Genomic DNA, 15,405 nt, shown 5'->3' with positions numbered 1-15,405 from the left:
TCCATTTTCTGTCCTTGGAAATAGAAGTTTCTTCCTTACATCCCTTCTTTTCCCAGCACCAGTTCATTTTCCTTATGCCTTATTTTTTCTTCTTTCTGACCTTCTCCTCACAGCACAGCCTACCATCTTAAGTAACCTCACTGTCATGGGAACTAATGCTTAAAAGAGCAGAACAAGAGTACACTTTTGCCAGGGGTTGGTGGACCTCTGGTCTTTGTACCAAGGTTAAGAGGACCATTTGCTGTGTTGAACATTTCTATGTGTCTCTCCTCTCTTGACATATTTTGTATTTTCCCTTTGCTTTCCCCTTCACTACCCTTTCCCTCTGTTCTTCCCACATAGTTAATTCCTTTTTACACTTCCATATCCCACTCCTTACCTCACTGACACCATTTTTCTGTCTTCAGCTTTAGTGTCCCCAGCTTTTTTTTCCCCTCTTCCCCCTCTTCCCTACTATTTCCACAGCCAGTTGCATTCCTTATAGCTGATACACCATTGTAGTCCATGAATCCTTTTCAGGTGGTCTAGCATCTTTCTCTCAGGTCTTATTCCAGCTCTGCCATTTCTCCTGCTCAGTGTTGCTGAGCAGAGCAGCTGCTAAGATGCACCTGTGTTCCTGTCCTCCTGTGGCTGCCATGCCATTCCTTCTTCCTGGGATGGTTCTCCTGACCAGCGTTTCCTTCACCTTCTTCTACCTCTCTTTCTGGAGTGAATTTAATATCCAGAAGAAGTCAGCCTTCTCCTCAGGGACTGATTTAAGCAGGGGAAAAATGAGGGACACTTTCTCCTTTGTTTTAGTGCCAGAACTGTCTCTGACCTGCATCATTTAATAGCTCTAAAGCTCTTTCTACGGATTATGGTCAAATAGTTGGCTTTTTTTTCCCCCCTCGAAGGAAAATGAAGCACTAGGTGACAGTTTGATGATAATACATTGCTTAGCCTGATTCTGTTACTTTGCTAACCTGTGCAGAAGTGCAAAAGATCTCATAATACTGTGCAGCTTGTGTAATAAAATTACGTTTATGTCTGTCATCTTTGAATTTTAATGTAGTGGAAATAGGAGACAAACTATCCTACCTATTTACAGACAGCAGTGGCTTCTTGAATGATCATTACTTCAGTGCAAGTTGAGGGTCGGGGGAAAATCTTTGTCACTCTTCTTCTGTAAAGAGTTCCAAGATTAGGAGCAATCAAAAAAGCAAAGCAAATTAAAAGTCACCTGAAAGACTTTCGAATGAGTTGCTTAAGTCAAGACCTGACAGCAAATCAGACTTGGTCAACCACATAAATCCCTGGTATGTTCAGATGATGAATGTTTTTATGCTGTCCTGGTCTCTTTCCACTTTGGAAGGGATATAGTAGCACTAGTAAAGGTAGTCAAAAGGGAAGTCAAAAAGCTGGTGATACAAAACTACTTTTGTCTGAACAGAGACAAAGTAGTCTGGGAATCTGTGGGCTGGAAGGCAGGGAAGCTAAAGGAATGTGTGGGAGACAGACTTAGATGGGAAAGTTAATTAGGAAATTATTATTCAGTGTTTATCAGAACAGAACACTTAAGGCAACTGAAGGAAGACAGCAGTCTCTGGTTCTTAAATCCTTGATCCAGTGGATTTCTGGAAGCTGACTGCTCATATCATAAAAGGCTTGTACTGTCCATGCACTGCTCAACCTTTTTTTTTTTCCTTGGTGTTTGCCTCAGCTACATTGCAGCAGGATAGTAAGCAGACTTGAAATGAGTCTGAATCAAGTACAGCAGCTCTTACTGCTTTGACTGGGGACGCGCATGTATTTTGTAGTTTTATTGCAGTGGTGTTCTTACAAATGGCTGAATGGTTCATGTGAATACTCAGGTGTTCACTAGTGCCCAGACTAGAAAATTAGAAGCAGTAAGCACGCGGGAGGCTTGTTGTATTCTTAGTGGGTCATGGCATCATTGTGTCAGAAATTTACCTAACTTCTGAACGATATAGTTCTTTTTCTTTAGGCAGTCCAAAGTTGTTGTTTCAGAAGGAAGATGCACATAAATGAATGCTGTCGTTTTTGCTAGGATTAGAAAAATGTTATTTGCTGCCACTACTTGCATGCTTAATGAGATACTGCAAGAGTTCTGTTGCAGGTCTTGAGAGACTTCCAATAACTCCTTTCTGCATAACATCTGGGACAGTGTCTGCAGTCAGTTCTCAGGAAGAAAGTCTAATGTGACTGTTTGTGGTATGTTGTTTTCAGGGCCACATGGCTTTTGCTGCCTTGGGCAGATGTTCACTACCCATTTGCTTGCAGTCAGTTACTTTAGGGAAGGATTATATTAATTGGAAGATAAATGCATAGTGCCACATGCTTAACCTCCTGTGTTTAATATTAGCCAGTTACTTGTTTCTTCATCTACTAACAACCTACTGTTCTTTCCAAAGCTTTCTTACAAAACTGGTGTTGTTCTGAGTTCTTACGGGTTGCTCTAAGAGCATATTTACCATACCTTGTTTATATTTTTATCTATCTTTGCTTACCAAGTTTTGTAACCTGCATTAAGCCATCTTTTGAGCCTTCCCAAACTGTAATGGTCCTTTATTGAGGGAAATGTGACTTTGCTGCATTCATTGTCTCATTAAGAGATTTTCCATATTTAATAGAAGAATGAGAAAATAGCAGGCTTTAGACTACAAACTGACTTTTTTTTATCCAGTTGCAGTCTGAATCCTGAGAGTATGAGAAGAATCTTGTGGTAGGCGTTTAATGACTTGGGAGACTGCCAATGAATGTCTTGTTTTAGCTTGCTTCACACATTAGATTTGTCTAACGTGGAGCTGAAGATTGCAGAAAATTTGGGTAAAAAGTAGAAACCTATGAGCAAAAGCAGAACAAATTTAATGGGTAATTGTGTTAATGAGCACTAAGAGTGTTCTAGTATTGTGCTTCCAGAATGAAATGCTGAATTTGTTGTAACTGTCAACAGACTAATTCTAGAAATAATTCTTGAGTAAAAACTCAGAATAATATTTCTAATTAAATCTTATCTGCAAACAGTATATAAGAAACCTGATATATGTGTGCAACTTCTGCTATTTTGAACAAACCCAAGTTAATAAAAGGAAGTTAAAACCCCAAAATAATACATTGTCTCCTGCTGTCTCCAGGCACATTTCTCATTTGGAGCATGGTATTAGACTCAATTTACACTTGCAACTACAGGCTTGTGTATTAGCTTGTTTAAGAAGAGGTAAGACATCTAAGACATTAAAGCACATCAGTTGAAGTACATCAAAGTTTAATGGATGCTGTCATTCAGAACTAAAGCAGTTTGGATTCCCATAAGGAACAGAGGTTTAATATGCTTAATATGTTTTGAATTCGTACCTCTGATTTGATTTAATTTTCTATTTAAAGGAGACCTTAACTATAAATTATGTATCTAAACATCTGCATCCCAGTCTCAAGTATGTAGAATGAGTACATAGGACGCAAAACCATTAGGGTTGTTTGGTTGGGTTCCCCCCTCCCCTTTTTTCCTTTTTTTCTTTTCTCACTTTAACTATACAAAAGTAGTATTTTCTTTTAATCCTTAAATGCTAAAATATATACAAGTTGTCACATTATAGTGTCATGGAGAACTTCATGGGATGTACAAAACTGCTATTCTGTGAAAAATCTGCTGTTTCTGTCATTCAACATCATGAAAATGGTAAATAACAGAATCATATCCTGGCTGGAGGTTGCTGTTTTGTTGCTGGATCAACCTTGGTCCAGACTGAGGCATAGACACTTAATTTCTTTTGAGTTTCTTAGAGCATGAAATTTTTGCTAGCTTTAGGCAGACAGATGTCCTGATTCCAGCCATGACAGGGTTAATTTTTGCAGAAGGACCACCTCATGCCATTTTCTAGGAATGGGGGAAGGTGTCCCTTTTGGGTCTGTGTTATTAGACCCTCTTTGATGTGGTGGTGAGCATTTGTGTATGAATTGTTCACCTTTCTTGCACACACTTCGGTTACTAATATTGCTGCTGTTATTGTTCTCTTTTTTTATGTCATTGCTGTTTCCAGTAAATTGTTCTTGTCTCAAGCCTGATCTTTGCCTTTTGTGCCTTCAGTTCTCTCCAGCCCTCCAGAGGGGTTGGGGAAGAGGGAGGAGTGAGCAAGTGACACATGGTTTGAAGTAGTTTTGGTGGGAACACTAAAATGGAGAATACCATTCCTACATCATGACACAGGATAGCTGATACCTGATCTAGAATACAGCCCCTGGACACAAAGTTAAGCTAGGTTAGTTATTTTTTCCAAACAGTTTTTGAACTATGTGGAGGAGTTTTGGGCCAGTGAGGCCGCAGTGAGCTTGCTTTGCAGTGTGGGGATAAATTGGGCTATTTTAGTGCTAGCAAAGGCATGCTGACCTTGGACTGAGAATAAGAGATAAGCAGGTGGCAAGAGTGAGAAAACAAGCCAGGATGTGCTAATCACAAGAGCAAGAAAGTAGAACATAAACATAAAATGCTGTAACCAATTAGTAGGGTAGTTGCAGCGCATGAACAGTTACTTGTAGCCAATAAATATTAGTATTAGGCGCATGAGCACATGCACGTGTGTCAGAACTTTATAAAAGACAACAGCTTGTATAATAAAGTTGAGCATTCACCATAACTCTGTGAGAGTTACGTGTCTGACTCCGGTCGCTCCTCGCAACATTTTGGCGCCTGAACAGGGACCTTCGATTCAACCCACCATGGGAGGTAAGCGAGCGGGCAAGCTCCGAGAAGCAGCGCTCGGAGGGCTGAAGACCACTGCATGCAGGCATACGCAGTGGGCTCCGTGCCTGGGCCGACCCTATAGAGGAGAGCTCGCTGTCCCGATTGATTGATTGATTGATTGCGTTCTTCCCTCGCCGAATTGCTCCGTAACAGAATTACAAAAAGTGTGTTTTGTTAGTACCTTAGTTAGTATTATCAGAAGAGTGCCTTCTTAAAATTCTGTTGGACATGATAAATTATTGCTAGACTGTAGTTTCATTATAACTGTTGATTTATATTCCTGTGTATTTCTATATTGGAGAAATAATTGCCTGCAAGTTGAGAGCATGGATGTGAAAGTACTCAGTAGCTGCACACCTGGCCTTGAATAATACACCAAGTTCTTTAACAAAGCAGGAGTATATTTAAATTCTGAAGTTGGATTTGTAATTTGTGGCATGCACACTTGAGAAGCTGCATTTTTTGGCCCTTTCCTGGGAAAGTGATACCTTCCTTCAGGCTGTAGGGAGTCACCTATTTTTACCTGAAATATTGTTCTGAAGTGCTCAAGCTGTGTCTTTCCAGGCACTGTGTCCCTTGTGTTCAGCAGGTCAGAGCAGTGAAAAGGATTGAAGCCAGGTTTGCCACTTGGTGGGAATGCTTTGGTTGTTGAGCTGTCAGATTGAGAGGAGATGCTGGCAGTCTCACAAACAATTGATTATGGAGCCAAATCTGTTATGCATCATCTGAGAGAACCCCTCATGCATTGAATTTTACAGGTGGTTTTGGCAGAGACTTTCCACCTTGGGTGTAGGTGTTGTATCAGCTCAGCATTGTTACACTTGATGCACTCTGGTTCTAGCAAATGTGGGAAATTTTCATACCGTAGGGTAGAGAACTTCAGGGTAAGAAGTAGAGGCATAGAATTGCACTTTTCCCTGACCCCAACAAACATATTTACCAAGTTGGGAGGCTGGTTATTGTCACTGTTCAGATAAAAGAATTGTTGAGTGGAAGATTTTTCAATATTGTGATTTTTTGTTGTCTTATTGGTTTTTTTTTTTAATGGTAACTTCAAATAACTTATTTCACAAATTGTGTTTATAGAGTTTGTGCTGTATAAAATATGGAAAATGGTGAATAATTGCAAAACTGAAAAATTGCTGTAATAATAAAAGCATTAATCAAAAAGTCAGTTGAGAAGATGAGTAAACTTTAGGACTAAAGGGGAAAAATGGGCTGTAAAAATATTACCTTTGCAGGATAGTATTGCAATCCCTGCCCAATATTTTCTGTAGGTTAGAAATTTATTACCTTTTGAGAGATGCATCACTATGGTGCTATAATTGAGGTTGAAAAAACATGCTTTTTGGCTGTTCTTTGATAAAACACTGTTTGTCTTACTCTGGTTCATGTAACATTTATCTTTCTGAAGTCTTCTGTAGAGGAAAATCTTCTTTGAAAAATGCTCTTTTGCAAGAGTTTTAGAGCACCTCAGTTGCCATCACTGTTTATTCAGTGTTAGATACAGTGCTAGAGGAAGGTGATAACTGGTTGCCAGAAATTTAGAAAAGTGTGGAAATGTTAGAATAAGACCTGCAAGAGAGAACTAGTTGCAGTTTAAAACTCCAGACTGAATGTGTAGGCTTGGGGAGTGGTGTGATGCTACTTGTGATGTGTTGCATTCCCTCTGCCCTATTGTAACATTTTAAGGTTTAAGAGTCTTTGTTAGTTTGATAGGAAATTTCAGTATCAGTATTATCCTTTGAGTAACAGAATTATTTTCCAGTCTACCTGGAAGCAAATTCAGGGTATCTTAAAATCTTCAGAAAGGACAAAAGTTCACTATTACTTTTTTAGCAAGTTAGGTTCTATAGATGTTTTCAGTTTAGTTGTTGATATGAATGGTTGGATATTCTTGTATTGTAGGCCAAATAAGGAGAAAAATCTGTAGAGTGAGACAGAGCTTTAACTTATCTATACCTTTCAGTTGGGAGAAAAATGGTTGTTGCTGAATCTCTTCCAGGCTGACCAAAATTAAATACACAGCTGCCTTTAAAAGAATAGAGAGTGTAGAATACAATTGTCATAGAGGAAATGAGGTTTCCTTTAGGAAGATGCCCAAATTGAATAATAATTCAGAATTATTTTGTAGAAAAGATATGCAAGTAAATTATGTATTTATTAATAGGTGCACTGGAGAAAAGCTGATATTTTGTGATCTTAATGTCAGCATTTCGTTACATAGATGTACTAAAGATTAAGAAATTTCTTGCTTTGAAAATAATTTTACAGTTGTCCTTTATCTCTATTATTAAGTTGTCTGTGCTCTGGTGTATACACTGCTAAGTAAGAAATGGAAAGAATTCTTATACTTGTATTTCTGCTTGTGTGCTTCAAGACATATGCCAAAGATAATATTTTTTTTTTTTTCTGGAGACCTTAGGAATTAAAAATGCAGTTATCCTAGTTCTATTTCTTTAGTTTAGTTAAAATGTAATGCAAGAAATCTTTTGCATTGTTTCAGAATAATAATATTGTTATTGTTTCAGAATAATATTATGTGGCAATATTATTTAGCAAATTTATTTCAGAATAATAATATTATTTAGCAACTCTGAAACATTTTCAGCTCCTGAAATGAAAATATTTATAGAATAAATAGTTTCTTAATCCTTCTCATAGGAGGAGGGTGGGGCACATTTTTGCCTTCTTTCTGTCCTGACACTTGGAAATTGACTGGTTAGATTCTGTTTTTTGTTTTTTGGTGGGTTTTTTTTTTGTTTTTGTTTGTTTATTTTTTTGTAACATACTTGATCTTTCTCTTCTGGTAGTTTGGAGCCCTCATGGTTTGGGGTCTGAAGAGACCAAGTTTGAAGTTTGAAGAGACACAAGTGTGAAGAAAGAAGATTGAAGAATGTGTAGAGCATACTGGGAGGGATCTTTTAATATGAAGGATTGCTTGGGATCAAACTGCTCAAAATCAGATGCATGTATAAGAAGAATTAGAGGGAAGAAGAGAGTCTGCATGGACTCGGAATCTCTTTTGAAATACTTTAGCTTTTTAATTTTAATTCGGAGTGTGCCTTGTAAATTCAGGAAGCACTCCTGGCAGTTTGTATAAGAGTGGCAGTTGTTAATTTTTTTGGTATTTTACCTCCCCTTCTTCATTTTGCATGCCAAACGCAGTCCAAGGACAGGCCTTACCAGACCAGAACACAAAGAATGTCCTTTCTAAACTAGAGCTTAAACTGATACTTAAACTTTTACCTTTCTTTATAGATGGCTTGGATGGTTTCTTTTTCGTGTGTCTGTGTATATCTATATTTCTCCATGTCCATTTTTATGTTGCCTGTATCTTTCTGAGAGCTCTAAGTGTCAGCCGTGGACAACTTAAAGCTGTTATACCTGCTCAGTTTGAAGGTATTACTGTAGTGTGTTGATTCTTCAGTTATGCAGTAACTCTGTAATTGTAATTTCTCCAAGTAGAAATGGGAATCCAAACTGGAAAATCCCTAACTTCAGAATCAACTGGATCATTAAAAAAAAGCTGAATTTTGAGTAGTTTTCTAATGAATTTAAATCTGAATTCCCTTCTCTTTTCTTAATAACTTCTCCTCTTATCTTGATAACTTCAAGATCTGTAGCACAGTCAAGCAAAGGATTGTTCTTACATGTTAAATAAAATAAATAGCTGCCGGGGTGGAATAATTATTTATTTATTTATTTATTTATTTTTGTTGTTGTTTGGTTTTTTTGAGAGAGAAGCCCAGTATGATAATAGGTAGCAGAGGGCCTATGGAAAAGATAATAACACAGAGGAGAATATCTAGTATTGATTAATAGCATCTAAACCAGTTGGAATTTTTGAAGACCTTCTGAAGAAGTAAAATTGTGATCTTTGTTTCTTTCAAAAGCCCAGCTTCAATTAAAAAATAATTTCAGTGACCCTAGATGCTTCAAATAGATTCATCACAGATGAGGTGGCTTTAAAATTCTGTAATGTGCAATTGCTTTATGAACAATCAGCCTCATGCTTTGACCTTTCCTGTGATTTCTTGTGAACCACATTTCTGCCTGTTAAAGGTTTTTGTTCTGACCTTGGAAATGGTTAAATGCAGTACAGTGTGCATTTCCATCAAAGAAACTGCTACTGCTGTTCCAGATCAGTTCAAGTATATAGATCAGAAGATTGAAGTGAAGTATATGAAAGATGGTACACCCCTTAGATGAGATTGCCCCCTGAATAAATATTTGAAGGTGTTTATGCGTTTTGTCACCACTGACAAAGAAATGCGTGTTTGCTGCAAGATTTACTAGTGTCACTAGTGAGAGCACTGGTTTGTCTTCTGGTTTTATCTAATTTTTCTTAGGTTTCTTTCACAGCAAGTTGAAGGAAAGATTTCCTCAACCTGCTTTTTAAGTGGTAGTTAGAAAGCATTATTCATCCTGTGGCATAAGAGTATTTCTGGGCAAGATTTATTTTCTTGAGGAATGTGCTAAGTGCTCTCATAATTGATCATGTTGTTTATATTGGTAACACTGCAGCTCTTCTCCCATTCACAGAAGTTGTCTATCTCTTTGGGAGAAAATAAGGAGAATTTTACATATCTCATAAGAGTTCCTAGTTGCTGGTCTACTTCTTGTAGGAAGGAACTTACATTATATGGTGATAGATGACTTGCAGACTCAATTCAAGCATTTAAGCCAAATTGCTGTGGGAGCTTGCTGTCAATCATCTTTTCCATCTGCTGGAGATGATCAGTAAAACCTCACTAAACCCATTTTTCATGAAGGCTTCTACACGAGCACATGCTGTATAGGCATCTGTCTAGGGAATCTAGTGGTGACATATCAAATTGATCAACTAAATTTGTTTTCAGTGTTGATAAAGAAGCAAATGAAATACACTGTTTTCCGTGCTATGGAGGAACTACTCCTGAACATTCTTATTCATGAGATGCTAACTTGCAGGGTAATTTTATCTTTTATTAGCTGTCTTTCTGTTCTTCAGCCATGATTATCATCTAGTGTAATGATTTCTTTCATCATTGGTACTCATATGTTTGCATTTTAGTGCGTATACATCTTATTTCTTTCAATATTTGATCAGTTGGAGTAATTGAGAAAGGTACAGTAATTGAGAATTCCCTGTTGAGAGATAGATTGTTTTGCTCATTTTGTCACCCTTTGCCTCTTTCTGGGAGAGTTCATCTTTTGTGTGGGTGTGGAGGGGGAGGTGTTTGAGCAAAGAAAACTGCATATAATATTTAAAAAATATATCACAGGAGCCTTTTATGTGTTGATATCAATACATCCCATTCTCTCCTGTAAGGACCTCAACTAGGATATCTAATATCAGATTTACCATTTTAACTTTCTTTGCTGTTTTATGGCAATCCAGTTCTACCATTTGTCGCTTGCACCTGATGACTTTTCAGTCTATAATAGAAATTCTTGGTTAGCTTCTAAGTGCAGTTATTTAGGTTTTGTGGTGTTCATTTAATCTTGTTTCTGTTACTCTTTGTTTAGTCAGTCACAGAATAAAGTAGCATAAAAGATGATGCATTATCACATTCCTTTTCTTCCTTGGGAAGAAAAGGCTTGCTGCCTTTATTTATTCAGATAATTCCATTCAGAGTCATGATGTTGATACTGAGATGGGTTTTATTAGTAAACATAATAATTGTTCTTTGGTAACTCCTCAAATAGTCAATATATAGAACTACTTTACCTTGAAATGTGTCCCACTGTCAGCTGCCCTTTTAGGGTATTTTTTTTTCTCACCTTGTCTCTCCCAGTTGTCATCCTTCCCATCTAATGAAGCACTTAAAACTATTATAAGATTGAAATTTGAACGCAGATCTTCTGCTTGTGTAGAAAATCAATTATCAGAGAAGAAAGGATAGTTTTTCACACATTTTTCTTTATGCTCATTGTTTCAAAATTGTTTTTTTTCCTATGCTTTGGATTCACAAGTCTCCAAATGCCCTGTCTCTTTTGTGTCCCTTTTTTGAGTGTATGTTATGTATTCTCTAATCATCTGATACCACCCCTGAATTTTGCTTATATATGACTTGTTCCACTTTCTTAAGCTTCAGGCATTTCTATTACCTTTGTGTTTGTTCATTCCATGATCAGTATCATAACTATTATTAAAACCTGAGGTAAAACATTAAAGATTTTTATTTTTTTTCTTTCTTTTATGATACCCCACTTAATCTCGTACACTCTCTTGTGCTCATTTTCTGGCTAGACAACCTTTACTTGGATTTCCTATGCAAAGTAGTCAGCATGACCGCTGACATTTTACATTTCCAAGGCTTCAAGCTCCTATACAAATGCTCTTGCCAACCTAACTTTTTCTCAGGAATCGCAGACTTTGACATCATGACCTTCCCCTACTGTAAGAGACATTCACTTGTAAGGGAAATTTCTCATTGTGCATCATAGAGAACTCATTATTCATCAGACAGTTGAAGAAATTACTAGCAATTCTGCATATAGCAGATATATCCATCCAGGAATCCTAGAAGCTGTTCCATGCTATTTGAGCTATCCAAAAGCATTTTTTAAACTTTAGGCTGTGGCCTCAGTGAAAAATAGTGATAAACAAAGATGCTTCTACAATTCTCTTGTTAGTAATTTTAATAATAATCATCATAATCTGTTTAGATGAAAGCCATTGTACAGGACAGTCACAGCTGCACAGATGTTGACAATTCACTATGAAGTCCTTCTCAGAGTCTTTCTATATTAACTCCTTCGAGTGCTGCTACAAGAAAGAAATGTATCATAACTGAGACACAGGTTCTTACTAGCATTTTACCTCAAGTTAAGTATGATGGAACTTAATTTTAGAGAACATTAGGTTAAAGTACTATTCAAATACAATGCTGTGTTCATTTACTAATAAATTATAGTAGTTACAAATCCTTTTTCTGTTCAGGTTGTTATCTTGTAATACAGGATATTGTCAAGTACACAGGGATCTTTCAATTCGTAGGACAGTATATTAATTTCTTCCTTCTAACTTCAGGCTTAAATCAACCAGGTTGTCCAACTGATTTACTTCTGCAGAAGACCTAAGAAAATAATATTGGTATTATGTTTCATTTATCTGTTCTGTTTGTTTAAAGTTTATACAGTAATCTGCTGTGGGAAAACTGTAGACAGTGATTTACCATGTCCCTGAAGTTGTCCATGTGATTCTAGGTAGGGCTGAAATGCACATTTGTGAAAGGTGTTTGTGGTGATGCATGAACATAACAACCACATCACATAAAGTGCATCACTTACCCATTAGATGTATGTGGCATGTGTAGGAGGTAAATATTGACAAAATTCTAGTCAAACATAAGTTGTTAGGGTAGGTGGTAGATTCAATAGTGATGCAAGTAGCTTCACTATGTCTCCCTAATTTTCACGTTGTTGGCTTCCACCTGTCTGCTGTAATGAAAATACAATTTCTGAAGTCTTGTTTCTTTTTGTCTCAACCTTAGATCGATACTTGTCTTTGAAGCACTTGCCTCAAATTTGCTGTCTTTGGTTTTCCACAGCTTTGTGTTTGGTTCTGCCCTATATTCTTTTCTGATCACATCTTTCCAGTGCTTTTAGAATGACTTCCCTTATCTCCACTCTTCATGTACCAATGAGTTACATCTCTTCAGTTCTTGTGAACATCCTCTCTCCTGCAGTAATGTGTTTCTAGATGAGATGGTTTTTAGCATAAATCTGACCACCATTTTGTGTTTGTGACTCACACTCATTCCTTGTACCTTCCATTATAATCTTTTTACCTCCTCTAGTTGTGTGGAGCACCACTGCAAGTCCAGCATAGCTAGAACAGAGCTCTCATTCTTGATGTGGTGTGTTGGATTCCTAGAGCCTTTCCTTGGTCATGCTTGTGCTGCTTTGACAGCCAGAGTGTAGCAAAGAACAAGTCTCACAAGGAGCTGCTGAGGGGACTGGGGTTGTTTGGCATGCAGACAAGGAGGCTCAGGGTTAGGGAAAGAAATCAAAATAACAGAACACTTCCTGCATGGTGGAAAAAAAATGGCATCTGAAGTATTTCATTTGCTGGAAAACTGGAATACATTTAAGCAGCTATGATGTTCTTTAGATTTCTTGTCTTGACAGATATCTGTATAGTAAAAGATAATATAATTTAAAATCAGTGTTTTATTTTCCCTGAAGTAAACATCTTGAGTCTTTTTCTGTAGGGTGAAAAAAGGGAAGACTCATTTCTCCCAAATGTGCCTTGGAATCCATTGCATTTACAGTTTTGCCATTATAAATTGATTCTTGGCAATGTATATACTAATGCTGCAGATGCAAGCAATTTCCAGATAAGGTAGAAATGGTCAATCATTCTGGTAGCTACAGTGTGTAGAGGGGGAAAAAAAGTGATTCCATGGAAATTATGTTTTTGTACCACTTCCCAACTCCTCCTGAGACTGGTTTAATCTGGCAGAAGGATGACTTCAGCAGCAGAGCCTGCTTTAATATGCTGCCAGTTAGTGATGAGACCTTGTTTTCTTTCTGGCAAGCAATAAATAAATTTGGGATTATTTCTGGATTACAGAATAGTAATTGAAACAGCCAGTAGGAAACCCATTTCGGTAAACTTTTCCTTGAAAACACCCTGTTTTCTGAGAGCAGCAGCCTATGTATGAACTTTGAGGCAAGTGAGGTAGGGATCCAAAGCAAAAGAAAGTTATTGGTAATAAAATAATTATGTGGTGATCAAGAACTGTGTTGTCCAGACAAAGAACTGGACCATGTGCACAAGCTTCATTCTGGCATTCTCAAATCCTGATGTTCGCCTTTGATAAGAAAACAGTTATACTTATGTGTAATTACTTTTTAAAGAAATATACTGATGGCAAGAAGGCTGAATAGGTGGGATGGGCAGCTCTGTGCTGAGTGTGGGCCAGAGAAAGGCAGGAAGTGATTGCAGGTAGTGATGTTCTAACAGCTTTGCTGCTAGAGCAGCAACCCATGCCACAGGCTGTGTATATCCTGATTTTGATGTTTGGAAAATAATGTACTGAAGCAGTGGTGCCTTTCCTTCTAGGGTCTGTTTTAAGATTACTTGTTTGCTATTTGACTTGTTTGGTGGTTTTGTTGCTGTGTTTGCTTTTCTTAACAAGCACAGAAGTAACGAGAGCTTCTCTGTTTCTCTGCAGCTTTTACGGGAGTTGAAGCACCCCAATGTGATTGCATTGCAGAAGGTTTTCCTTTCTCACAGTGACAGAAAGGTTTGGCTGCTGTTTGATTATGCTGAGCATGATTTGTGGGTAAGTACAGATTTCCCTGAGTGTTTGACATTGTGCAATAAGAACTTGTTCAAACCGATGTGTGTGTGATGTACCTTCATGTAGGCAGAGATGCATTAATTTCTTGCTTTGTAATTAAGGGTCTAACTGCAAATCCTATTACTTTTACACTTTAAAGCCCGCCAAAGACTACGTAGAATTTTTTTTTTGAGTCAGATTGGTTTTTGAAGTGAAAAGGATTTTTCAGCAAGCTTTAATTGGAGTGAAAGAAAGCATTCCTAAATTGAAATCTTCCAAAACTGTGTTTGGAAATGTATTTAATACTTTTTTTCCTGACATTTTGCATATACACACACAAGAAGCGAAAGGAGGAGGACTGCTTTGATGAGTCCTTTCACTGAGGGTGACTGCAAGTGACTAATATTCTATCATCTGTGTTTTCAACAGACAATTTGTGACAATATGAGTGGAAATAAAATAGCAAGTAAGCTAATTTGGCCTGCTGATGGACTGTTATTACATGGAAGAGGAGTAGAGACTTAGATGCTAGTTTTTATATTTCTAGCATAATACGATACAATTTGGTTTAGTCTGTTGTAGAAGTGGACATAAGTGACATTGTAACTTGAATTCAGATGAAAATATTCAAGCTCCACATCTGTTGATAAGATGTGAATTATTTAAACCTGGATTTGTGTTTAAACCTGAAAGATATCAAGCATAAAGTGTAACCAATATGTTTAAGGAGAGAAATTGGTAATATAAATTCCAGTGTTACTTCTTCAGGCTTAAGGCTTCAGTACTATAGATGTTGCTGTTACAAATGTTAGTGGCAAATTGCTCAATTTCTTCATACTTGGCTCTTGAGCTTGTAAATGACACAAAATTTTAATTGGACAGAAACTAAACTTAGACCATTCAAAAAGACACTTCTGTCTCAGAACACATAAAACCATGGTAATTTGTTCCCCTTTAAAAGCTTGAAAGATATTTAATTTTATTTCTTTTATGGGCTAGTGGGTTTGTATTTTACAAGTTTTCTTCATCAAAGTTCAGCGGACAATGCGAGTTTGTGTATTTCACATAAACTGGTGGCAGTGATGATAAAGACAAGTGCATCAGTTTAATCTCTGTATGGCAGAATTTATTTGTACATTAAATGAGTTTACTCTTCTTATGGAACAGTCATAACAAACACATTTTACTGCTACATTTATTGCCATGTGTTTAAAACACCTTTTTTCCTAACCTTTTCCATTTAATTTTACGTTGGGCATGTGGTTTTTACACTACATAGTGATTTTTCACATGATTTCACAACTTTAGAAGAATAATCACTGCAGTTTGGTGTTCTTGCCACTCCTCCCATATGGCTGGCTATTGAATATAATCTCAGTGAAGTTAATT

At 37.2% G+C, this 15,405-nt stretch overlaps 1 protein-coding gene across 3 annotated transcripts in view; it reads left to right on the top strand.

The window, feature by feature from the left end:
• CDK19 (cyclin dependent kinase 19) overlaps nt 1-15,405 on the top strand; it is a 118,518-nt gene that overhangs the window by 31,775 nt on the left and 71,338 nt on the right. For all 3 annotated transcript variants that reach the window (XR_009933054.1, XM_062489942.1, XM_062489940.1), the window contains exon 3: nt 13,909-14,019. Coding sequence is in view for 2 of the 3 variants with exons in the window: in XM_062489942.1 (XP_062345926.1) it covers nt 13,909-14,019 (111 nt within the window). In the remaining variant the exon portion in view is untranslated. The remainder of the gene's footprint in view (nt 1-13,908; nt 14,020-15,405) is intronic.

The sequence above is a fragment of the Cinclus cinclus genome, chromosome 3, assembly GCF_963662255.1.
Source record: "Cinclus cinclus chromosome 3, bCinCin1.1, whole genome shotgun sequence".
Classification (NCBI taxonomy): Eukaryota; Metazoa; Chordata; class Aves; order Passeriformes; family Cinclidae; genus Cinclus; species Cinclus cinclus.
This window is presented reverse-complemented; position numbering and strand designations above follow the sequence as displayed.